This window comes from Doryrhamphus excisus, chromosome 21, assembly GCF_030265055.1.
Source record: "Doryrhamphus excisus isolate RoL2022-K1 chromosome 21, RoL_Dexc_1.0, whole genome shotgun sequence".
Lineage (NCBI taxonomy): Eukaryota > Metazoa > Chordata > Actinopteri > Syngnathiformes > Syngnathidae > Doryrhamphus > Doryrhamphus excisus.
The window spans coordinates 1,728,888-1,755,980 of NC_080486.1; the positions used below are offsets into that span (position 1 = coordinate 1,728,888).

Consider the following 27,093-nt stretch of genomic DNA (forward strand, 5'->3'; position numbering starts at 1 on the left):
ATTGGTCGATAACAAACTGTCAGTATCAATAGATATTCCCATTTGTATATCCCCCAAGTGTTAAACGATATCAAAGTCAATATCGGTATCACTTCTGTGATGTTGATGGCTGTCAACAATATACTCTCATGTTGTTATTATATCATTCAATGCATAGCCAAACAATAGTAGCTAAACTTTGACAAATCGCTATCATTAGCATCCATGACTAATATGCTATGTGGGGGCGTGGCTTCGGTGCTCAGAGCAGGAAGAGGGCGGGATGTAATGCTTGACGCACGGTCGAAAGTTAGTGCAAACTGGTTGCAAACTTTTCCTCTCAGAGTGAAAACCCAGGTTAGCACGGAACACAAAGATGTGCACTGCAACTGATACCAACGTAGTACGCAGTATTTGTTTTGATAATTGCCGCTTCCTTGCATCATCTCCAACGATGGACACGGTGACAAAAGCATCTCTGAATGTGAGATGTCGAATTTATGAAGCGTGAAAGCGTTTGGTATTTTGAGCATGATTGTGAATCACCGGGAATTTAGGTCATGTTTTCAGGACATGATGTTATCCGGAATATTGTTTTTTTTTATGCGATTGAGCGTCTATGATATCGACTTATCACCTGTTAGTGCTGAAAAGGCTTTTGACGCAGGAAATGAACATAAAATGCAAATATGGTTAAATATTATAAGCGTCATAATACAGTAAACATCAACTTTCTTAATAATTATTTTAGTATCCAAACAGAAACGTCATTACTGCTTATCATACTGTAGTAAATACATTGTTATGAAATAATGTATGTCTTTAATACAGCGTATGATGATTTATGTAAATTTTTCTCCATCGCCATGGGAAATCACAGCTCCGGGAGGAATTTAATAGCGTGCTTGGACAGGAACTGTCACCCTGCTGTGTCGGAAAATGAGCAGCAAAATGTTCGCTCCACCAAGGAGGAAATTTGGGGAGCCATTCAGTTGTCGCCCTCTGGCAACGCACCTGGCTTTGACGCTCGCCCATTGAAATTTCAATATAAAAAAAAAATCCTTTGCCTGAATTATGTCCTTTAATCAGCAGTCATCTGGAGGACAAAGAAGAAAATGGAACTTCTCAAGAGTATCATTCAAAAACTTTCTATAACTAAGCTCGTTATGTCCCCCAAAAAGGTCATATTTGGTCTCGTAGTTTGAGAAAAAAATTTAATAATAACAATAATAAACTGAAAATGACATGTGTAAGTCCACAGGTTAGTCAAATTATGACTTTAGTTATTTCTGTTATTGTAAAGTGGAACCTCGTTTTTTTTTGTCATTATTCCTTTCCAAAAGGTTTGTGTGAAAACCAAATCAATATTTTCCCCCAAAATAATGCAAATGCGATTAATCCATTCCAAATATCCACAAACATTAACCCAAAATGCTTTTTATCATAGTGGAACCTCGGTTAGCGTACACCTCGGTTAGTGTAATTTGCAGTTAACATGGAAAATTTACACCAAAATTTTACCTCAGTTTGCGTACATTTTTCGTCTTTGTTAGTAGCCTGTTAGCTTTCTGATACGCTGTAAACAACTCAATAAATACATTAATGAATCACTGGAATCAATCAAAAATGAAACAATCATCAATATCTGTTATGTGTTTCCCTTAAACCGTCCCCCCTGCAACCAGTGTTAACTAGGAACCTTTACATTAAAACCTCATTAAAACAGACTAAGTAGTGTTTCCCACCTTCCTTATCCTGGTACTTTTTTGCAACCGCACTCAATAAAAAAAGCAAAGATTGGCGCTCGGAAATCCGCAGTGCGCTTGAACGCCCCATCGGTACAGGGTGCGCAATGCCATGTGGAGTTGTACATTGTTCTGTGTGCGCTCTATGAACAAATAAACCACAAATATGATAAAGATGAATCTGTCTATAGTGTCCCAAGTCTAAGAGAACCACTAACTGAGTCCTCAACACACAAATGCTTTTGTTAGGCCCTCCATTCCATGGACGAGAGTGCATGAAAACCGAGGTCCCGTTTCCTCACATCCGTCTTCCAGTCATGATTTTTAAAGCCAACTTTTGTCGAGAGTCTATATTTGATTTGCTGTCTGCAAGGTGCGCTTGATGTACTTTTTGAAGCACCTGGAGGACAAGTGTCAAAGGAACGACCTTTATGGCTTATCTTGTCCGTCTCAAATTCAGCACGTGAACTCTACGCCCAAGAGAGAGCCGGATAACCCGAGGAAAGAGTTTGAAAGAGCAGAAAGATTGAAGAAATGTATTTGAGCCACACGCCTGTCAAGTCTGGGCTTTTGGTACTTTCATTTCCAGTATGGCCTTGTAAAAAGTATAAATATATGTAAGGATATATTTGTTTTGTATTAAAATATATTAAGCAATAAAGTGCTCGCCTACAGCCACAACACAATGCAAAATACAGAGAGCTGAAAGTCTCCAAAATGTCTGACAAATATGATTAGGATCATAAAACAACTGGTTGCTACAGTTATTCCCCCCCCCCCCCCGGGCTAACTCCACATGAATATCATTCATGCCGCCTTAGGAGACGGAAGAAGTTCGGATTAAAACCGTGTATCATTTGTTTGGGTTAGGGAACCAAAATTAAAACAAACTTTCATTTTTTTTAAATGAAAAAGTGCCATAAAATTATTTCCATTTCGGTTTTCCATTTTGACTTGTTCTTATAAAATTACAGCTGATTTTTCCATATTTTCTGCTCTTTGTTGTTTTTTTTTTAAGATTAAATTAATAAACTACTTTGGCTGTTTATTAGTTCCAAACTAATTATGGAAAAAAAATTGTTGTTCGGGTTGGTTTAAAAAAAAGAATAATCAAATGAAGGAATGATACTCGGATTAGGAATCCACTCCAATATAAAACATAAGACCGCCTGTCGCATGATTGCACTTAAATGTGGCTGCAGGAAAAGATAACTGGCGAGTGACGAGATAAACAGGCCTATTATGCATTACTGCAGGACTCGTGCGCACGATGAGAGGACAAACGTCACGAAAACACGCTTCAAGCTGGCGCCGTTGCATTGCGTTGGTGTTTTTATGTCCACTACCTGCAAAATCCTTTTCAAAATTGGACCCACACTGGGGGGGGGGGGTTATTGGTGTTATAAAGCCTGGACTCTCTGCTGGAGGCTGTCAGAATGAGTCCATCTTAGCTCCGCTCCTCCTTGCCCTGCGGCACTGTATATTTTCACTGAGGTCGCGGTGCTCTTATAGGAGAAAGTAATTGCGTATGGACTTGGATTCAACAAGCACGGCCCTCAGACGGGGGCCGGGGGAGACCGCTTGGATCGATTGGCACTGAACTCAGCACAAAGTCCGAGGAGGGGCCGGTCCTGTCGTAGCGACGTTATAACGATGCTTGTTCAAGCCGAGGAAGGTGTAAATCTAAACTCCAGCTGTGTCCTGAATCTGACTTGGATCTGTTCTATCTCTGGCAAGGCTGTCATTGACTGACGGGTAACATCTCAGCACATTTCCAGCTCAGCTCACCAAACTGGAAGAGCTGCATCCTCATCATCATTGCATCTTATGATCACCCATTTGCATCTTATAAAAGTCCAGGGTCCGCCAATTGCCTCATCATTCCTGGGGGAATCTCAGAATACTATTTATTTGGATCACTACTATCTCAGAATACTACTATTTGGACTACTACTATCTCATAATACTATTATTTGGACCACTATTATTTCAGAATACTATTATTTGGACCACTACTATCTCAAAATACTATTATGTGGACCACTACTATCTCATAATACTATTATTTGGACCACTACTATCTTGAAATACTATTATTTGGACCAGTAGTATCTCAGAATACTATTATTTGGACCACTATTATCTCACAATACTATTATTTGGACCACTATTATCTCAGAATACTATTATTTGGACCACTACTATCCCGAAATACTATTATTTGGACCACTATTATCTCAGAATACTATTATTTGGACCACTACTATCTCGAAATACTATTATTTGGACTACTACTATCTCAAAATACTATTATTTGGACCACTCCTATATCATAATACTATTATTTGGACCACCACTATCTGGAAATACTATTATTTAGACCACCACTATCCAAAAATACTATTATATGGACCACGACTATCTCACAATACTATTATTTAGACCACTACTGTCTCATATACTATTATTTGGACCAATACTATCTCAAAATACTATTATTTGGACCAGTACTATCTCAAAATACTATTATTTGGACCACTACTCTCTCAAAATACTATCATTTGGACCCCTACTATCTCAAAATACTATTATTACTATTATTTACTATTTACTATATCTCAGGAAACTAATATTTTGGAGTACTTGACATGGAACTTTGAAGTACTTTGTTCTCAGCAGGAAACGGCGAGCAGGTTCATATATTTGATCATCGTTAACCTGAGCTATGCAAATGAACGTCATTAAACCAGCGATATTGCAAACAAATGAGTATGTTTTGTACCATTTTCATGAAGTACACATCCAATTATTTGGTCATGCTTGCATTTCAGCTCAGGAAGAAGAATGTGCGGCGTCAGTACTTCATCTCTGTCACCTCATATGAATCAGTGAGTAATGACTAAACAACTTGGCCATTTGGTGACAAGAAGAAAAAAAAAAAAAAAAAAAAAAAAAAGAATGACTAGCTTAAAAACATCCTGCCTGGCAAATGTGACCGGCGTGATCATCCTCTCTCCACATTCTGCTTTCATCCATCTGGCCCTGCAGTCTGCACCCGAGTGGCCGGTGACCATGCACATCATGTGACCACGCATGGATTTCTGCAAAGAATGAATCAAACATAAGCTGAAGTGAGTGGTAAAAGGATGTCTTTCTTTGAGGCGTCACACGGCGTCCATTGATCATCAAAACACAACCCGGCCAGGAGCAGCTGGCTGATTTCGAGCCCGCATCATGTGGCTCGGATTCAATTCCTTCGGGATTCTTTTACACAACTTTTCATCACCCAAAAAAAGCACAGCTAACTGCGGCTAGAACTGATGTGACTGAAGCACATGTTGAAAACAAACTAATCCTTGTGATTGGATCTTTAATCTTCCGGCGGGCCTCAAGTCTGTGGAGGAATTCTTCCCGTTTTGGTCCAACAACCACCTCGGGTTAACTGAGGCCATTAAGACCGTGTCTTGTTTCCAGACAGAATGAATATCTCCGATATGAATGTTTTTCACCTTGGCGAGCCCCCCCCCTCGGCCCGAGCAGGTGTTTCAGCTTAAACTGTCCAGACATGAACAACGGCCATGATGTTTAACATTGACGCCTAGCATTGCTACTTCAGCGGTATTTCCGCTTTTCTTTTCAAAGCTGGAAGCAATTTTCCTCAAGTCAGTTATCCGGATCTTTCCAAGCCTCTGATCGTATCCTAGATGGTAGAACTTCACACCATCGTTCTATACTGCATGTACACGAAGATGCTGTTTTAGCACATAGAGCTAAATTCATATGTAAATATTGTGTATTAATTATAAAATCAAGCTGTTTTATGATTAACTATGGCCATTATTAATCAAGCGATATGCATATTCAAACAGATTGTATAGATTTTTTGCCTAAATGAAGCATTTTCAAGCATAAAAATGGTTAAATGAAGTAAAATACTAGTAGTGTTACATTGATAGGCACCACAGGAAGTACCATACAGAACACAAAGTAAACAATTAACTCACCTAATGCTTAATGACTATGAATATGACTACTTATTTTCTTGTATTATGTCTATTGTATTGGCTAATAGGAGTGTAAAGGTGACTATAGGGGTGCTATTTAATATCTAGAGGGTTCTAATAATGTTAAAGCTTACTTTACACTTGTATTACTTAATATAGTAGGAGAAAAAAAAAGACATTTAAGATATAAATAAGACCGGTTATTTCTGTGGCGATCAAGTCTGGTGCTTGTGTGTCTCACCCAACATTACAGTAACATTACTGACACCTAGTGACCAGTGTACAATAGTACATATCATCGCAACGTCTTCTTCTGAATGCCTTATGAGTTTTTGCTAAGTTAGCCATTTTTAGGGCAAAATGTGTTTTAAAATGTTTTTTTTTTGCCGCATTCAAGCACAAAATAGCTTGTCATCTTTTTTTATGTGATAGAGTGAAACCATAAAATTAAAAGTGCAAAGTGTCAAGCGACGACTGTAGAGTGGAACCTCCAAAGTCGTGATGTTCGGAATATGAAAAATACGCAAAACACAAAAAACGTTGGCTTTCTAGTATTGTAAAATGACTATTCCCCCCTTTTGGGGGTGCCAAACCCCCAAAACTAGCAATGCTGAAAAGTGGCTATTTCTTCTGATTAAATCTTTAACATTCTCCAGGCAGTCAATTCCTTTATTTCCTCTTCTAATGTTTCCTACGTTTTAAGTTCACCTCGCGGGCATAGGCGAGCCATTTTGCTTGCTCAGATGCTGATGGTCGGCGTACAATGCGCATTCTGTGAGATGCATTAAGGGCTTATTTCCGTCAGAGACTGCATCTCTGTAAATCACACTGCGGGCCGCACAGCAAAGCCAGGAACAGACAGAGCTGCATTTCTTCTTTGCTCCATTATTCTAATTGCCTTTAACCTGGAATCAATATTTACAGCACAGCCAACACCGGAGCTTGAAGATCTAAGCTTCTTCTTCTTCCAGTCCCATGGAAATGGGTCGCCGTCAGGCTTGTCCTGGCCTTGTTGGGGATTGTTTGCAATATGAAAAGACTCGCCACGAGGAGAACCGAAAAAAAGGTCAGAAGAAAGAGTTTATTAGACTTTTAAAAAAGGTGGAAAACGCTCGCTGAAGGAGAAGGAACAGTGAGAAATCAAGTCTCCGGAGTGCGTGAAAGGCCAGCAGCCCACGCTGGGATCCCATCTGGCCTCTTTGCTCAGCTTGTGTGTGTGTGTGTGTTTGGGCGACTGAAAGTGTGTGCCAAAGTGTGACATGACCCCATACACGTGTTAGCGTACGTAAGCACCAGGCTGCTTGTGTGTGTTTTCAGATGGCACCTGCTAGCAACACACTCGTGCTTTTGGTGCGCTCGTCGCTGTCAATGAGGATGAAGGAACGTGGCGGCCCCCTCGGCGCGACACGGTGTGTCATTGCCTGACCTGTATGCAAGGAGCGAAGTAGGTCATGGGGGGGGGGGACTGCGATACGGGCAGGATACGAGGAGGTGCTGAAAAACGTCAAATCAAAGAGAAATGTTCTGCACAGAGTTCATTCGCCCGTGAAGAATCTGGGAATTTGAGTTCGGTTAGAAGAGGGGTGTCCAAAGCGCAGCCCGGGGGCCTCTTTTTTTTCCATTTCATAAAAATAAAATTTTACAAGAAAAAAAAAACAGCAAAACTAGTCAAATCAGCAGTAAAATAAAATAATAACGAACAAATACAAAGAAAATTAGGTTGCGGAAAATTTATAATGGTACAAGAATAAAGTCAAAATATTTTGGAAATAAAGTCCAACACTTCTAATAATTTACAAGAGGAAAATTGGAATAGTTGGAATTAAAAAAAACTGCAGAAATGGGAAACAAACTGCTGTACTATTATGAGTATAAACTGCAAATATTAAAAGAAAAAGGGAAAAAAATTAACAAAAATATGGTAATAATGTGAGTGTGAATGGTTGTATGTCTATATGTGCCCTGTGATTGGCCCTGCCTTTTGCCTGAAGACAGCTGGGATAGGCTCCAGCATGCCCGCGAGCATGCTGGGGAGGATAAGCTGTAGAAAATGAATGAATAGTAATAATCCATTAATTTACTGATATACTGTTAATTATCAGTATAAACATGTGACATACGTCAATATTGGTATCGTATTATTTCCTGACCATGAAAACCGATATTTATCATGGTGTCTGGAAGCCGTTAACCGCTCCAACCGCGGGACGGCGTACAGGAACTGGGAGTCAGCTGTGTGGAATTGTGATGTAAATGACTTACAGTAAGTTGCCGATGCTGACAGGATAACATGGCGTACAACGTTTTGCCCTATTGGCCTAATTCCCTCCACAACAATGCTAAAAAAAAGTGTGCCGTGTATACTAACCACAGCTTTTCAATAAATGATGACGCTTCCACTCGATGAGCACAACACTGTCGTCCCGAAATGTCCTCTGACCCACTTTAAGCGTCTCACTGAGATGCTCAGGGAGTTTGGGGACTGCATGTGGAGGATGTTGATATTCAAGCGTGGAACCTCGCTGATGTTTACACTTATCTTACTTTGACGGCAGTACGAAAAAAAACACAGTCGGTTTATCCGCGAAGGCAAACGTGAAGCCCCTTGATAAAATCACTGAAAAACATCGAAAGATTCACCGTGCTGATTTGAACGGGCTAAGCAGACGCCGACGTATATATTCCCGCCCTGTGGGTGCAGACAGCGTGGCCGTTTGCTGGGCCGCAGTAAAGAACGCCAACCCCTCGCAGCTATTCATTATCGAAAGTGCGTCTGCAGCAGCAGCAGCAGCAGCAGCGGGCAGACAGCGGCGTCACGCACGCTGGAAAAAGATTGCTGAAACAAGCTCTGCAAAATTATGAATGCTGTTACTACCTTTTTTATGAATACTATTGGTGGGAATACCCGAGCGGTCGGCAACTTTGATAACATTGTGGTGGAGTCTGCTGGCAACAACGCCATCTATTGCTACATCAGGGTGTTCAAACATTTTCCAGCAAGAGGAAACACGTAGAAAACCTTTTTACAACCTCCGAAATACGGGTTTAAACATTATTAGAGCCCTCTAGATATGAAATAACACCCCTATAATCACCACAATTAGTCAATTATCAAATATATTATTCAAACCTGCAATAAAAGCCTGTTGATCCAATGGCGATCGTCTGTTGCGTGTGGGTCTTACTCAATATTACAGTAACATTGCTGACCCCTAGTGACCAGTGTAGAATACTACATATCAGAGTGCCTTATTATTTATATGCTTGTGAATGCTTAATTTAGACCAAAATGTGCTTAAATATGCATATTTTTTGTATCATTAATTAATTATTCAACCAGGAAACATCCTAATTTATGAATTTTTTGAGAAACCGAAACAGGAAATCGTGAAATTTGAAGCACAAAGTGGTGTCAATATTCATATGTATTCTTACGTGAAATTATTGAATTAGCATGTTACAGCAGGAAAAGAAGATTAATAAACTTGAGCAGAGAACCTTAATTGCGGTGTCCCCCACAGCTCCTCATTAAGCCCCTTTTACTTCTTTTTGTGCATGCGTCATTTATGTTCAATTAATAATAACATCACAGAAGGACGAGAAAGTCACGGAACTTTGAGGACAATGTCACGTTTGTGTCTCCGGAGCAGCCTGACACTGCATCTTCCCTCTTTCCGCCTCACAGCGCTCACTTTGCAGATGAGGTTGGCAGGGGTAGATCAGCTCCATAGCTCAGACTAATTTATGTCCTCCGCAGAGGGCGGTGCATTAGGAAGATCAGCCTCATCCGGCACTGCCACACGAGCAGCAAGCTGCCATGACTAAACAGAAAGAGGAGCACACAACCGTAAACGCAGACGAATGAGCCGGTCAACTCCTGCGATCAATTCAAACCGAATTTGATTTTACAGGCACAACCGGAGCGGCGGTCTGGAGGTTTTACGTTTGTATTTAGGACCTTATTAAACACGTTTGAATGTATAAAAGGTATACATGCTCATCACTAATGAATGACCATGTAAAATCATCCATGAACAGATGGAATAATCCCTCGCCGCTTTGCGCTTTGAATGAGTTGGCTTCACTCTGTCAATGAATAAATGTTTCATACTTGAAAACAACCGATTATTAATCAGAAAATGTATATTTATATATAAATTTTTTGTCCAACTTAAGCGTTTTCCAGCGTAAAAATGTCCAAATGAAGTAAAACACAAATACTAGGCATTGAGTGGCATACGGTGATGTGTAGTAATCCACACTGGTCACTAGGTGTCACTAATGCTACATTATTAAGACAATAGCCACAACAGGAACAAGAAATAATAAAACAACAAGGAAGTCTCCCAATGAGTCCATAACCTTAATGACCCTTAATTAAATTACACTTTTCACCCTTGAAAAGGCTTGATAAAAAACACATTAGCGTAGCATAAAGACATAAACATGTAAACGCTTTTTAATTCACCAAAAATGTGCGGGTGAATTCTGCTTGGCAGCAGTTTGAGTATGGCCTCCATGTTTTTAAATGAAAACATTACGGGAGTTCATTTGAGGACCTAAGATTCAGTTGGTCGGATACAATGTTCATAACCGTGTAGCGCTTATGCTCGCCATGAATATTATTTATTTTAGCATATTGCTGCTATGGGTAGGCAGCAATTGTGCATATCTGTGACTCGCCGAAATGTGCAGATCGACATTTTATTCTGTTGACTGGACTCTTTATGGCGCGTGCTGTTTGGGATGTTTATGCGATGCCCGAGAATGCATTCTGTATGCAATTTAGCGCTCTCACGACGTCGGAATCTTTCTTCCTCAGTTGCGGTCCAAAAGAGTGGAGGGCAGATGCATAGCCCACAGGAAACAGCAACAGCTTTGCCTCGAGCGCTGACCTCCCCCGATGACAACCATATGCCTCCGTATTAAATATGTATGTCTGTGGAGAGTCTGACATGTGATGTTCACTGTGCTAAAACAACCCAAAGGAGGTAAGAACTTCCATATGGTTTTCATGTAAATTGGCTGTCCGCATCTACCAGCGTTTGGACTGCATTTGTCCTCCAAGGTTGTTTGGACTTGGACCCGGTTTGGCCGCGGGACCCACCGTCAGCATCTCAGTGGCAAGTGGCGACCCAAATTGGATTTTTTTTAACTTAAATATCTTACATTGCGCACTCTTCTCCAACGGATATCTGCAGCTGTGTAGCACATAAGACAGTAGCACAAACAGAACGTGAGGTACATTCACAAACATCGGGTTATTTCACCCCCACTAGCTGAGAATCCTGTTCTAGACCTAAGCATGGTTGCTCTAGACCAGTGGTATCCAAAAAACTGGACTGTGTCAATAAACTCTAAATATTAAATATTAAGTCATAAAGAGGAAAAAAATGCAATTTTATGATAATAAATGTAAAATATTATGAGAAATGTAAGGTCATTTTAGCAGCATAAAGTTTAAATATTAAAGAAATAATTCATAATATTTTTTTATTCATAATAAACAACATATAAAGACTTGGTGACGGAAAAACTTATATGTTATGAGAATAATGTAAAAATATCGAGTCAGTGAGGTCATAATTCGGACAAAAATTTGCAAAAAGAGAGCTGAAATAGTTTTAAAACAAAACAGCAGAAATTAGAAGTTAAAATAAAAGTCGCATTCTAACAAGAAAAAGTCACAATTGTACAACAATGGAAATGCATTGTTGTAATATTGAAATATAAAAATATTGAACTATAATATAATATTTTCCAAAGTTGTAATATCATGAGAAACAAAACAAAATAAAGTTGTAATTTTTGAAAAATTAGTTTGGGGAAAAATGATCCTATAGGAATAAAGTTCGGACACGCCTGATTTCGTATTAAAATAATAATGGCCGTCAACCTGGTTGGTGTTAGGCAGCTTCGCTTTTACATTTAAAAAAAAAACGTTTATCATGTGGTGCTGCAAACGCAAAAGCAACATCCTTTATGAACCGCAAACCCGCTAAAATTAAAAGCACTTCCTGATCTGACCTTTTCGTCATCATCATTCCGGGCTAGAGTTTCAATAATATTTAAAGAAAGCCGCCATCGTGGTTAATTAAAAGTAAATATCCTAATCCCGTGCTGACAGCTCCTGTTCAAACAGCGGGTATAAAAAGCTGGCAACCCTGTGTCAAATGCCGCTATTAATTCTAACCAAAATGACTTTTGCAACTGAAGAGTTGAAAAAACAATAACAGGGTCTGAGTTTTGGGGGGATTTTGGTATTGGTATTTGTCCGTTGTTATGATGTTTAGATGTAAAAAAAAAAAAGGCTGTTTCATGTTTAATGTGTTTACTGCTGCTTCCCACCGCGTTTGCCACCTCGGAATTCTCAGGTTGCAGTCATTTTCCGATCAAGTATCATCTTATTAACGACAAGGCCAAACAGGCGTGTACGTGTGGTGTAATCAATCATCCAATAGAAACTCTCTGATGACATCATATCATGCAGCGCAGCACGTCTGCGAGCATCCCGACATTCGCCGTCCAGTCACAGCGAGCAACGTGATATCACCGTGGGTAGTCACGGGACAGTCACCCACATGACCAGCGTGCGGTTGAGCTGTGTTTCCCGCAGGAACGCAATCCATCTGTGGTGTCGGGTTGCAGTGGGAGGAGCTGGATGATGTCATCGTATCATGTTTACAAAGTCAGAGAGGAGATTCGGGAATATTTGGAATAAAAAAGATCAATTTTGTTTGCACCGAAGATGAGTCAGAATGACAATGATTCATTTTGGTTTTCTGGTAAATATGGAAGCGGGTTTGACCAAACTGTGCTCAAATACCAAAAATGTTGACCAAGGTGGCAGAAGGATGCATGAAAGCAACATTAATTTATTAACATTGGGTTAATAAACGACACTAATAAGAATATAAAAGCCTTCAAAAGGCGCTTTTGTGCAGCTGCGACGTTCCTGATGACGAATTAAGACGTAAAAATCTCCACGCTGCCTTTGATGGACGATAAGGAGCATTCCTGAATGGTTCATTGTACCGTAATTAATATTGATTAGATTAGCTGGCAATAATCCATGTTTATCTGCAGGGGATAATGTGGCTGGCACAAACAACCCCAGGGCCAAATTACAATGGCAATAAAAAAAAATAGCTGTAACATAATAATGAGCGGAGGAGACGATAAGACTCATTCACAAATTGAAAAAAAACCAACAACACCCAAACGCCTCAATTAGGTGTTGTTGCGTATTTATTCAAATGGTGTTTTGTTTTGAGCTAGTGTGACGTTTGAGTGCTGCTCATAAATCTCTCCGCACACGTCTCCTTATGGATTAAGTCTGTTATGTTAATGTTTACATCCTCATTAGGGTATGCTGGAGCCTATCCCAGCTGACTTGGGGCGACAGGCCTTTCAGTCACTACCCAAAGCTCAAGGCCATGGGTGAGGGTAGGAACGTACGTCTCGGCTCAGCTCCCTCTTCACCACAAGGGACCGATGCATCGCCCGCATCGCCACGGACACCGCGCCAATCCACCTGGCGATCTCACGTTCCATTCTTCCCTGAATTTTGCACCCCCAAAGCAAAAAGTGACCATGAGAACTGGTTTCCGGGGAAGTATAGCTCCCCGTTCGACACATAAGACGGCAACCCAAGCAGGGTAATTTCATGCCTTTACTTAAGGGGCTTGTAGCATATTGATTGCAGTAAAACTGCATTATGTACTGCACTCTGCGGAACACAGCAGCCCACACATTACTTGGAAAATCCTCGCAGTCCAGTCAGAGCGCATTGAGCATTGAGGTTGCGGCTCATGTTGCATTTGTAGCTTTGCTTATTTTGCACCAAGTTTGCATCCTCGATACTCAACCCCCCCACCCCCGCCCCCCCGACTGACGTGTGCTCTGCCAGGGGCGATTTCAATCAAACGACTCTCTGTAAAGCAAACCTCTCCTGAGGCGCACTCAGTCCAACAAATAGGGAGTACCGATACGAGCAAAAGCTGGTTATGACTTGCGAGTGCTAATGTGTGAGTGTTCTAATTCAATTCACCTTTATTCCTCTTAGTTGTTGACACCGTGTCTGCACGCCTTCCATCCACCACCTCCCACCCCCCCAAGATGCATCAAGTAATGGCCACGTCTCACTGTGGGTGCGCAGCGTTCCTGGAAACACACAACCAATCACATTTGCCATCTGGGTGATGGACAGCGAGCCGGGAGGTCCGCTGATGTTAAAGTTCTAAAAGGATGGAGGGACGAGCCAATGTACTCTTTTGGCATTTTTTTAGCTGAAGAAGCTCATCAATGTCAACATTTGGATCGATTCCGATAGCCCAAATTTATGACCGGATAGGACAGCTGTTGTGGCGCAGGATCCTAAGTATCTATCATCCAAAGTGCGGCCCGGGGGCCAATTATACGAGAGCATTTTGAAAAATTTTAAAACTTTTTAAAAAGTTGAACAAGAATGACATCCTAATAAGATGATGAAAAATATGAAAAAAAATAACATAATTATAGTAGCATAAAGTATAAATATTACAGGGGGAAAAAAATCTAAAATTGAAATATTATGAAGAAAATATTAATAATATAAAATATTATATTAAATATATAATATTATATATATATAATAATATAAAAAATATATATTAAATATTAAAGACACTGTCAAAAAAATATGAAAAATATAAAAAAACAAATAAAGTAGCAATATTTGGAAAATTAGGTTGCAGAAAAAGAATTGCATGAAAATTAAGTCATAATAACATTTGCAAGAAGAAAGTTGAAAACAATTGGAAAATTTAAAAGATAACAGAAATGGAAAAACAATTGCTGTCAGATTCACTAAACTAAAAAAAAGTCAAAATATGAATTAAAAAAAATTATTCTTGCAAAGAAAAAAAGATGGAATTTTACAAGAATAAATGGTAATAAATAGTAAGTTAATAAAATGAAGAAATATTTCATTTCAGTAGTAGTAAGCGGAAATATTACAAATAAAAATGATATTTTTAAACATCGTAATACTAATAAGTTAAATCCTGTTATTTTTCCCTATGTGGCCCTCGCTGGAAGAAGTCCGTGTTAATAAACGTGGCCTCACGGCGCCCAGGCAGAAACAGTCGACACGTCCGTTCTGGTAGACACACGCGCCGCTGCTTGGAGAATACGCAGATGTGCTTATCTAATAAAAGTAGCTGGAATAGACTGAGGAGGGGTCACCGTGTCAAAGCTCCATCTCAATTGCCTGGAAAACAAATAATCCCACGGAAACAAAGAGCGGAGACAAGAATAGGAAAAGCACAAACAGAGAAAGTCTGCTCCTAATGGATTATCCTCCAAGTCCCCAAAAAGCCAAAGGTTTCCTTGGACTGCAATTCCCAAGTGTTATCCGCAATCGATACATTGTGACTTTCTCCTTTTCTGTCTCCTTTTATTCAAACTTTTGCCAATTCCCCCAGGCTTGTGGTATTTAGCGGAGTGAGGACTTCAATCTCATCAAGACCTTTGGGAAAGATTAAGAGGATCACTTAGTGGGGTGTGGGTTGATGTGATGACTAATCTCTGAAGAGCCTGTGGTGAATCGCCAATCTATGTCATCGGGACAAACACAATCAAGGCCGTGGCCTGAATGCACCTCCACGCCTCCACGCCTCGAGGAAAGGACAGAAAGAACTCACCGGGCACAAAAGCGGGCAAACTACATCCAGCAGGGGGCACTGAATGTTTTGGATCGCAATGGAGTAGTCCATTTTTAGGGCAAATTAATGCATTATGCGTTAAAAATGTAAGTGTGATTATTGCCTCAGAATGTTTGATTATTGATCCTTAGTTATTCACTTTTTAACCAAATGCTATAGCTTAATGTTTTTCCGCAGACCCCTTTGGGGGGGGGGGGGTCCTTAAACCCCCAATTTAGAATCCCCGCACTACATTACATGAAAGAAACATACATAAACACTTGAATGTTATATTCTTATGTTTATAAAAGCATATTTTGTTTATTCGTGAATCTCCAATCTATGTCATCGGGACAAACACAATCAAGGCCGTAGCCTGAATGCACCTCCACGCCTCGAGGAAAGGACAGAAAGACCTCACCGGGCACAATAGCGGGTAAACTACATCCAGCAGGGGGCACTGAATGTTTTGGATCGCAATGGAGTAGTCCATTTTTAGGGCAAATTAATGCATTATGCGTTAAAAATGTAAACGTGATTATTGCCTCAGAATGTTTGATTATTGGCCCATATTCACAGTTATTCACTTTTTGTTTTGCCGCAGACCCCTTGGGGGGGGGGGGTCCTTAAACCCCCAATTTAGAGTCCCCGCACTACATTACATGATAGAAACATACATAAACACTTAAATGTTATATTCTTATGTTTATAAAAGCATATTTTGTTTATTCGGCTCATGTTTTGGATCTCACACTGTGCATCATGGTGCGTTCAGGTGACCAGTATTTCTGCATACTGACTTTTCTCCACAAACATGCTCAGCGAGAGTCGTGTTTATTTCGTCGTGGGCGTGCAGATGACAAATTACAGCCTCGGCCTCGACGGGACCCGACGCCCAAGATGACAAGTCCTGGAAAAAAAAAAAAAAAACCTCCTGTGTCCTCTCATCTGCGATTTACACTCCAGTCATGACGGTTAGCTCGCACATCGATCAACACGGCGACCGCCTTCCAAACAAACACAGCCGGGCCGGCTTACTGTACATTTTAGGGGAGTCACTTTTAGGGCAATAAGTCAGAGCTGATGAAAATAAGAACTTTCAACCTACAGGTGACGCCCACACACAACAGGATGGCTTTTATTTCTCTTTCGGCCTCTCTAGCTTTACAACCACTCCCACGTTCGCTCGCCCCAGAAGAGGGATAAATCTCCCGGAGAGGAAGTGTGCCACATTTTAGTACGGAGACCTCTTCTTTTGCTTTTTTAATACAGCGGATAAAACACGGGAATTGTAAAAAAAACAGGACAAGAGTTTGGCTGCTCCCTCCCAGCAACATCATCAAGACATGCCATGATTTCTTTTAAATTATTAAATTCCTGTCAGATTTGCTTCATGCGCCGGCTGTCAACTTGTCAAGATGTCATCCGCGCCGCTTCCAAAACGATATTCATGCCCACGCGCGACGACACAGCCACGCACAAAAACATACGAACACCCACAACGCTTTTTCCTTTGCTAGCGTCCCAAACCTCAGACGTCCATCATGTCACACTGGTCTTTATGGGAAACTCTGACTTGGACCAGTTATAATGTCACGCATCGCCCCGGTGAATCACACTGGGGCTGCATGTTGGAGACCATAAGCCACCGTAACCGAAAGGTAAAAAAGGTAGCAGGTTTTGTCTGCAGGATGGATGAGTGTTTACATCTTCGGGCACTGCAATTTTAACCGCAATGAGGGACCTAAGAGGAGATTTTGAAGGGGAAATTGAACAAAAGTGACATTGGATGGACGGAAATGCGGAAAAAGTGCACCGGAACGCTTTGGTCGCGTTTGAGTTTCGAGCTTCCTCACTAATTGCTGCAAAGGAAAGCCAGCGGAGAAATAATGAGAGGCCTACTGCAGTGTTGCTCTGCGGCCAGACCAATGGGCAAGGCAGCATGGCATTGTGGGGAGATGGACGCTCGAGTGACGCTTTCAAAAAGAAATAGAAAGAAGAGCTGTGGTTTTAGAGTCATTTCTTGAAATTAAACTTAACGTCACGTTTGCTCATAAGTTCTTCTGGGGATGTTAAACGCCAAACTGGCAACTACTAAAAGATACGGCGTGAATTAATAATCAGTAATTCACAAAAATTAGTTTATCAAATATTTTCATATAGTTAGAGCACTGAAAACTTTCTTAATACACGTTTTCCCATTATTAGAGCCCTCTAAACATGATATAGCACCCCTACAGTCATCTTTAAACTCATATTACCCAATATGGTTGACATTATATGAGAAAAGACATAGTACATTCACACATATTAGCATTGGGAGAGTTCCTGTTTTTTTTTTTTTTTACTTCCTGTTATGAACAGTACTTCCTGCAGCAGCAATTGTCTCATAAGTATAACATTAATGCAATCGAGTGACTAGTGTAGAATTGTTATTGTTATTTTGGACTAATAACAGACCGTGTTCAACCTTGAAACAATATTTTTGATAAAACACGATAAAAAATGATGTCATATGTGCCATGTGATGTTATGCTGTGATATATTATGCTGTGTTGTGTTATGTTCGGAAGCTAAGGACAAGCATAAGCATAAGAGAGAGTGCGCATGAAGACGGTGAGCCAACACAAAGCAAAGTAAGGCCGTCAGCCCCGAGGTGCGTGTCAGCGATGCAGACGCGGCATCACTTCAAACAGCGGAGACAAAGCAACATCCGAGTGTTCACTCTGGGAGAAAAAACACTGACAATTCACAGGAAGTTCATCCGAGGACGGGAATGAGGTCACGGTGGCTCCACGTCAACCGGAGTGGCAGCTGAGACGTACGTTTACCTGAGGTGAACTTTGAATGACAGCTGGGTGTTGATCACCGTCCTAGCGTACCTTTAGTATGAATACAGTATTCGTGTTTGGTCAAATACCTCGTGATGACGTCATCATAAGACAGCCCATCTCTTTGGGAATGCTTTCCAGGGAAAATATTGGGGTCAAAATGATTCAATGGGTAAATAAATATTGACTTCCTCGCTGTCTGGCGTGCAGCTGCATGTCATATTCATCAGTATTGATATTCCTTTTTTTTAACTTCATTTCTGTTTACATTTTTACAATAAATATTTGTTTCTGAAATTCCATTTATCAGCAGTTACTGCTCTATTTATATTATATATATATATATATATATATATATATATATATATATATATATATATATATATATATATATATATATATATATATATATATATACATTGTGCCATTCAGTAAAAAAACTTTATTTAAATTTTATTAAAATTTTATAAAATTTGATTTAGTTGTATTATTTAATGTCTGTACATTTTTTAAAGGTCTGCAGCACTTTCTAAAACACATTCTAAAAAATCATAAAAAATACATTCTATATTTAAGACAACAAAAATGTAAAGAAAATTTATATATATATATATATAAAGATAGCCAGTTGCATTTTATTTTATTGGCCCAAAAATATTCTTATAAATATTAAAACATTTTATTTAAAAAAACAGACAATTAAAATTAAAATTAAAATTAAAATTAAAATTAAAATTAAAATTAAAATTAAAATTAAAATTAAAATTAAAATTAAAATTAAAATTAAAATTAAAATTAAAATTAAAATTAAAATTAATCAGACAGAAGCGTGAAGTAATAAAAAAACAAACACACATATGATGAAATATACCACACATCATGTAAAACTTGCATATCGTCTTGTGCGGGATGAACCAATGTTGTGGCCCGTGAATGTCTATTTGCGTGTTTGGTCTGCCGTATGTTATCTCACCTGTAACTACAAACAGGGAGGGAATGTTCTCACTAGCGGTGTGAGCCAAGTGCCACTACTGTACATACAGTATGCTATTTTTGTGCTCACAGTCAACTCGCAGTCGGGTTTCATCCCACGCTGTGGGAGCTCGGTAGTTCACTTTGCATACTGATGACGCCATTTAAATATCAATGAAATACTAAAAACAACTGACCTCACACTCCATTAGGTGGTGGCAGCCTCACTCTCTTGCTGCCAGTGATTGCTGGAAGAGAACGGACAAAAGAAGAATGTTAACATGGAATATACGTATGTTCATATCCATACACAAAAAAACTTAAGCATTGCGCCTTCATCTTGCAAAAAAAAGGAATGAAACTGTAATAATTAGTTGTGTTGGAAGGGTCGGGATTGATGGTATTTCTTTCTCTCCCTGCAAGACAAAACCAAAAAGAGCGGGAGGCAGGTGATGACATTTTGTTAATCTACAAGAGGATGCCTACGTGTGTCGAGTGGCAGATGGCGCGTGGAAACAAAAGCAAAACGCTGGGAGGGTGTTTGGCATTTGCCGAAAGAGTGGGCCGGTGGGGGGGGGGGCTTTCGCTTACAAGGTGTGTGTGGGATGCAAGTGTCAAATGGTGTAAAATAAAAAGGGGCGGGGGGAAGAGAAGTTATTCTTGTTATGACTTAGCAAGAAAATATTGAACTGAGGGAGTCTTGATGCTACTCTAAAAATAATATGGTTGATAACATTGTAAAAAAATACAATACAGCAATAAAGTTGGAAAATTTGAAAAAAAAAACGTTTTGACAAATTATGACAAAAAACTAAATATTGACACCAAATAACTCTGTAATATTACATACATAAACACTAACATTATGGTAACAATATTATTCATAATATTAATAAAAATTAATTATAACAGGAAAGTCATAATATTACAAAAAAAAGTTGTAATTTTAGAAGAAAGTTATACAATGCAAAAGGGCAGAATATTATGAGCATGAGATCAAAGTATTGCCAGTAAAAATTAGAATATTATGGAAATAATTATTATGATGGGAAGATTATATTAGTAGAAGGAAAATTACCAGGAAAAAAATCCTAAAATGACACAGATAATGTTGTAATATTATAAAAAAGTTATAATACAAGGAAAATCTAGTGAGGAAAAAAAAGTTGTAACATAAAGTTGGAATATTTGTGGAAAATAAGTCATCATATTACAAGAAAAAACGTTGAGAAAAGGAAAAAGCGCACAGCAAGGGAGCGATATCGATTTGCTGTTATGAAGGAAAAAGTGCAATCATTAAGCTCCAGCCACTGACTGTGTGTTGGTTGATCATTAGCGTTAATTAAGACTTATCCCGCTCTTAGCCAACTGAAGTACATCTGTGGCCGTGGCCATGGCAACAATGAGGTCTGCCGCCTCGCCGCCCCCTCCAGCAGTCATTGTGATCTGTCCAGCAATTACCACACCGCTTACACACTTGTGACAAACACAAGTCCAGTCTGTCTTCCAGCACAAAGGACAGCACAAGTTCAATAAACCGTATTGGATCGCGGCCCAGTAGTTGGAGACCCCAGGTAGAACATTATTATACTTCTGCTTTGAGATGACCAAGAGACAATGTTATTTGTTGTCCAAAACAGTATCCAAAGTAAAGCTGCTTTCCACTCACACATGAAAACTGACTTTGCACCTCTCAGCTGAGTCCCCTGAGGCGGTGACTGTCTGAACATCAACTTGTTTATCGTGCAGTCCTTAGCAATTCAACATGGCGCAATACTGCCATCTGGTGGAGAGAGGTAAAAACACGCCGTCATAGTATCACCGCCATGACGCCAACAAAAAACATTTTTACAAAAGGTAATATCGACACCGTGAAGTTGAAACAATACTCACCTTTTGTCAATATACTTGTTGACTCTTGATTCAGCTCCATATAGTGAATTTTGTCGTTATTTTGTACGTGCTAGTCACAACACTAGCAAATATTCCCGATACGAACAGAGGATGCAAACTGACTACACTGAAAACGGTTATATGTTTACACTCCGGACTAACGATTGATTCATTAAATACGACACTTATTATTTATGTTTATCTGGCCACATTTTGTGTTGAATATTACCGCGTGTTTTCTTACTTGATAGCTCTTCCGGTACCGTGACGTCATTTCCCAGCATTCATTGCGGTTATGTTTGTGCATTGATAAAATATTTTCTGAAACTTAATTAGCTTCCCGCATTAGTGCAGTGTGTAAATTATTGGCGTTACAAAGCAATATGCTATGGAGAAAGGGGCATTAAAAAAATAATTAAACCCTAAGTTAAATAGATTCTTATAATGATGGCTATAAGTACATATGGGTGCCTCGCAATGGCCGGTTGGTCCGATGGCAGTGAAGTTTCAGTGAATTGCTACAGTGAAATACAGAACTTACGTTTCTTCTCTCCCCACTCTCACCGCCGGCCTTGACCAGCCTTTTGCTATCGACCAAGTAAATTTAATGCAATTGGTTGTTTGTTTTGGTGCACAGTTCTTCAGAAACATTACACTGCATTCATCTTATTATTGCTGTTACCTAATATCTTTATACACTACTAAATATGTTTCTATCCATACGGTTTAGGATGGCTTATGATCACTTATACATTATATCTTTAAGATGATGACTTTCGTGGGTATTTCTATCTAAGGACCACATACCAAATGTATCAAAAGTTGACAAGCTTGGCAAGTAAAGTAAGAAATGTCAGTGCAAACCATTGTTTTTTTTATTTTCAGTGTGTTTTCTTCTGTATGTTTTCAAACAACCATCCATGCAAAACCTGTACCACATACTGAGCAGGGAAATGGTTTCTCATCAGTGTGTCTTCTCATGTGTTGGTCATGACAGCTTTTGTCGCAGCTTTTTCTCCGGCGTGTGTTCTCATGTGTCTTTTTAAAACACATTTTTCTCGAAAAGCTCTACCACACACTGAGCAGGAAAATGGTTTCTCACCACTGTGTATCGTCATGTGTGTTTTAAGGTTTGTCCGGCTACGAAAGCTTTTGCTGCAGTTTGAACATGAATATGGTTTTTCTCCAGTGTGTATTCGCATGTGTCTTTTTAAAATACTATTTTCTCGAAAACCTGTACCGCACACTGAACAGGAAAATGGTTTCTCCCCGGTGTGTATTCGCATGTGATGTACAAGGGTTGTTTGACGCTCAAAGCTTCTGTTGCAGCTTGAACATGAATATGGTTTTTCTTCAGTGTGTATTCTCATGTGTGTGTTCAGGTTCGCTCGGTCATGAAAGCTTTTGTCGCAGCCAGAACATGAATATGTTTTTTCTTCAGTGTGGATTCTTGTGTGTTGTTTCAAATTATCACTCCGTGCGAAACCTGTGCCACACACAGAACAGGTAAATGGTTTCTCACCAGTATGTGTTGTCATGTGTTTTTTCAAATGGTCATTTCGTGCAAAGCCTATACCACACACGGAACAGGTAAATGGTTTCTCACCAGTGTGTCTTCTCATGTGTTGTGCAAGGTTTGCTTGGTCATGAAAGCCTCTGTTGCAGCTCGAACATGAATATGGTTTCTCACCAGTGTGTATTCTCATGTGTATTTTCATATGATCATTCCGTGCAAAACCTGCACCACACACGGAACAGGTAAATGGTTTCTCACCAGTGTGCATTCTCGTGTGTCTTTCAAGGTTTGCTTGGTCATGAAAGCTTTTGCTGCAGCTCGAACATGGATATGGTTTCTCACCGGTGTGGATACTCATATGTTTTTTCAAATGATCATTTCGTCCAAAACCTGCACTGCACACTGAGCAGGAAAATGGTTTCTCACCAGTGTGTATTCTAATGTGTGTTTCAAGGACTGCTCGGTTACGAAAGCTTTTGTTGCAGGTAGAACATGAATACGGTTTCTTTCCAGTGTGTGCGCTCATGTAGTGAAAGGTTTGATCGGACGGAGAGCATTTCAAGAGCGTGTTGTCAGTAGGACACGTCTGATCAGCTTTAGAGTCTTCATCGTCCGTGTCAGGAGAGTGTGACGTTGCGTCGTAACTGTCGGATCGTAAAGCCGAGAGGTTGTCTGCTTGTGATCCTCCATCAGCTTCTGTTGTCACATGCCGAGTTGAGCTGCCACTTGGAGGCTCCGTCTCTCTCTTCTCCTCACCTTTGTCTTCATCTTCTCTCTTCACAGGGACACCAATCACCGGAAACTCCACCAGTCCTCCAAGATGCTCTCCCTCCTGACTGATTCTGTGATCCTCCTCTTCTTCTTTAATGTGCAGGGCTTCCAGCTTCTCCTCCTCCTTTTTAATTTGGGCGAGCCGAGGCTCCTTGTTCTGAAGATGTTCTTCACGGACATCTGCAGGACACAAAAAGATTGCTTAACAAATAAGGAGTCAGTAAATCAGATTGAGACTTCCTATTACATACAACTATTCATATGCGGGTGTTTTAAAGGGAATGAAGCAACAACGACAACTCTTTCATGGTTCCACACTCCTGATCATCCTCAATAAACAATGCAACTTCCTATAGAGCAGTCCTTCTCAAATAGTGGGATGGGGCTCCCTCTGGTGGACGCAGGACGCCAGAGGCTTTCATTTGAGTGAACCCCTGCCAACATGTACAAATGTATCATATTCTAGATGCAATTTGACTCTTGAATACGCTTATATGTTGTATTTCGAATCGGGGGTGGGCAAAAAATGTCTGTCCCTTGTGGGCATGACAGAAAATAATTGAGAAGCACTGCTACCAACCAAGGACGCTAAATGATTACGGATGTCGACTCAATGTTTCTGGATTCTGCTCACCATCATGGCGAAGTCCTATTCATTTCTAATGCCCTTGCTGTAGACAACCTCTTTAGAAATAGTTCTAAGAGTATGATATCAAGTTAGCAAACATGTGAGTGAGAATGAAACAAACCTGTTCTTTGTAAAACAACTCGGGGCTGATTGAAAACGGCGTCCAGTTCTTGACGTTGTCGCTCGTTCTCCTCTTTTGTTCGACAAAGTTCCTCCTCGTACTCTGCTATGGTTCTTTCAAACACTACGAATATTTCTTCAACGGCCGCAGTTAGTCGCTGATTTACCAACAGTGTCAGCATTTGAACTGTGCTCATTTTCACACACTTTACACTCACACTTCATCTCTGCTGGTCTTGCGTTGATGATAACTTCCGGGTCTCGAAGCTAAGCTAGCCTGACAAACCGACGTGCAGATCGATGAACAGAAATGTAGGTTCTTAACATCACAATATCTATACTTTGATATTTTAGTCATTTGAGAAAATAAACACCATTCAAAGGAACACAGTATAAAGTACGTATGTTATTAAGATCATGTCTAACTGATGCGCGGTTAGCAGCACTGGGAACTACTTTTTCTTCCGCCGGATGTGCGTATTGTGTTGGCGCAGCCGCACTGCACAGTAGAGAAGGAAATTCCGACACTTTTTAGAGAGACGTTTCTTTTGGCTCGATTCACTAATGAGAACCGACTCTTTCGGCTCTCGACTGGCTCCTCAAATTTCAGTTTACAAATAAACTTGGTTTATTCTTTTAAACTGGCCATTACTTAATCAAAATAAAACAATTCTAATGTTTTATCTTGAACAGCAGCTTCTATAGGCTAGACTGCCACTCACAGCTTTTTAAAAACAACTTTATTGCATTTAAATGGTACCAATACATTAAAAAGGCTGTGCTATACACAGGTGTGTCACATAGGGGGGAAGTTAGAAGAGTTCTCAAGGCAGCAAATGTTTGGAAAGTTCCCTGGTTACACACACGCACACACACACACACACACACACACACACACACACACAATGATGTCACACACGTTATGTGTGGTGCTAGTTCGATATTCAAAGTTATCAAAATCTTGCCGATTTATTTTAAATCCTAGAGCTTCATTTACTGCTGTTGTTCTAACCAGCTTTACTTGAACTCAACGCTTTCTCATGTGTGAGTTCTCATGTGTACTAAAAGTGGTTTTCGTTGCGAAAAGCTATTTGAGCAGATTGAGCAGGAATATGGTTTTTCTCCAGTGTGTATTCTCATATGTTTCGTTAAGCTACTATTTTGTCCAAAACCTGTACCACACAATGAACAGGAAAATGGTTTCTCCCCGGTATGTCTTCGCATGTGTTGTTTCAAATGACTATTTTGTCCAAAACCTGCACCACACACTGAACAGGAAAATGGTTTCTCCCCAGTGTGTATTCTCATGTGTTGTATGAGGTTTGTTCGTTTACAAAAGCCTCTGCTGCAGCTCGAACATGAATATGGTTTTTCTCCAGTGTGTATTATCATGTGTCTTTTGAGGTTTGCTCGGTCAGGAAAGCTTTTGTTGCAGCTTAAACATGAATATGGTTTTTCTCCAGTGTGGACTCGCATGTGTTGTACAAGGCTTTTTCGGATACGAAAGCTTTTGCTGCAGCTTGAACATGAATATGGTTTTTCTCCAGTGTGTATTCTCATGTGTTTTATCAAATCAGAATTTCGTCCGAAACCTATTCCACATACAGAACAGGTGAAATGCTTTTCGCTATTGTGTGTTCTTGTGTGGATTGTCAATTCTACCTTCTCAAAGAATCTTTTACCGCATACTGAGCAGACGTATGGTTTCTCTCCAGCGAGTGTTCTCATGTGCTCAAAAGTTTGATCACACGGAGAGCATTTCAAGTGTGCGTGGTCGGTAGGACACGTCTGATCAGCTTTAAAGTCTTCGTCATCCGTGTCAGGAGAGTGCGACGTTGCCTCGTCACTATCGGATAGTAAAGCCGAGATGTTGTCTGCTGGTGATCCTCCACAGAGGTCTCCATCAGGGTCTATTATGCGCTCAGTTGAGCTGCGACTTGGAGGCTGCGCCTCTCTCTTCTCCTCACCTTCGTCTTCATCTTCCCTCTTCACAGAGACACCAATCACTGGAAACTCCACCAGTCCTCCAAGATGCTCTCCATCCTGACTGATTCTGTGATCCTCCTCTTCCTCTTTAATGTGCGGGGCTTCTGGCTGCTCCTCTTCCTTTTTAATGTGGGGGGGCTCAGGCTCCTTGTGCTGAAGATGTTCTTCATTGACGTCTACAGGACACAGGACAAACACAGGATTTAGAAAAATGAAAGTAAACAAAAATAAATGGAATAGTTTTTGGCTGTGTGCTAAAAGGGGGCATGAAAGGGTGATGTCATCGCCAAATTAGTCGTGAATCTACATTATTTTTATGACAAATATATGTCTCTGTTTTGGGGGAACTGTAAAATGACAAATCTGGTCTTTTGGACAATCTATTAGAGCAATAAGCAGCTGGACAGTGTGCTGAGAACGTGCTTACAATGCAATGTTTTTGGATTCTGCTCACCATCATGGCGGCCATCGTGGCGGAAGTGGAAGCCGAGTTGACAGTCCTATTTATTTCTAGTGTCTTTTCTATAGACAATGTCTTGAGGAATTGTTCTAACAGTAGAATATTAAGTTAGTAAGCATGTGAAAAAGAATGAAACAAACCTGCTCTTTGTAACACAACTTGAGGCGGATGAAAAACAGCGTTCAGTAATTGTCGTTGTCGCTCGAGCTCCTCTTTTGTTCGACAAAGTTCCTCCTCGTAGTCTGCTATCGTTCTTTCGAACACTACAAATATTTCTTCAACGGCCGCCGTTAGTCGCTGATTCACCAACATTCTCAACATTTGAGCTACACTCATTTTCACGCACTCACACTGGAGCCCTGAGCGTCGCCATGCGTTGCTAACTTCCGCGTATTAATGCTAAGCTACACCCGGAAGTCATGACTTGCGGATTGATTCCAGTGTAAATGTAAGTTCTTCAAATCAAAATATCAATATTTCAGCTATTTGAGGTACTAGACACCAT

General features: G+C 40.1%; 2 protein-coding genes and 1 long non-coding RNA gene across 3 annotated transcripts; all 3 read right to left on the reverse strand.

Moving 5' to 3' along the window:
- Positions 1-4,414: 4,414 nt before the first annotated feature.
- Positions 4,415-21,365, reverse strand: LOC131109083 (uncharacterized). The gene is made up of 4 exons (XR_009120638.1): positions 21,108-21,365; positions 20,884-20,997; positions 19,412-19,462; positions 4,415-4,825 (listed from the first exon to the last, which is right to left on the reverse strand). It is a non-coding gene; the product is annotated as an uncharacterized LOC131109083 (long non-coding RNA).
- A 406-nt stretch (positions 21,366-21,771) lies between these two features.
- On the reverse strand, positions 21,772-24,626 carry LOC131109027 (gastrula zinc finger protein XlCGF57.1-like). The gene is made up of 2 exons (XM_058060557.1): positions 24,144-24,626; positions 21,772-23,574 (listed from the first exon to the last, which is right to left on the reverse strand). Exons 1-2 carry the CDS (start codon positions 24,337-24,339, stop codon positions 22,085-22,087), a joined length of 1,686 nt encoding a protein of 561 aa, XP_057916540.1. The 5' UTR covers positions 24,340-24,626; the 3' UTR covers positions 21,772-22,084.
- Positions 24,627-24,759: 133 nt separating this feature from the next.
- Positions 24,760-27,005, reverse strand: LOC131109029 (oocyte zinc finger protein XlCOF6.1-like). Its single transcript, XM_058060558.1, has 2 exons — positions 26,729-27,005; positions 24,760-26,304 (listed from the first exon to the last, which is right to left on the reverse strand). The coding sequence occupies exons 1-2, from the start codon at positions 26,922-26,924 to the stop codon at positions 25,181-25,183; spliced, it is 1,320 nt and encodes a 439-aa protein (XP_057916541.1). The 5' UTR covers positions 26,925-27,005; the 3' UTR covers positions 24,760-25,180.
- Positions 27,006-27,093: the final 88 nt, after the last annotated feature.

Bases quoted from the DNA above. Each gene is read 5' to 3' on its own strand.
- LOC131109027 (XM_058060557.1), bottom strand. From the start codon at position 24,339: ATGAGCACAGTTCAAATGCTGACACTGTTGGTAAATCAGCGACTAACT. The intron at 23,575-24,143 runs GTTTGTTTCATT...TGTGTCCTGCAG, and splicing joins AGTTGTTTTACAAAGAACAG to ATGTCCGTGAAGAACATCTT.
- LOC131109029 (XM_058060558.1), bottom strand. From the start codon at position 26,924: ATGAGTGTAGCTCAAATGTTGAGAATGTTGGTGAATCAGCGACTAACG. The intron at 26,305-26,728 runs GTTTGTTTCATT...TGTGTCCTGTAG, and splicing joins AGTTGTGTTACAAAGAGCAG to ACGTCAATGAAGAACATCTT.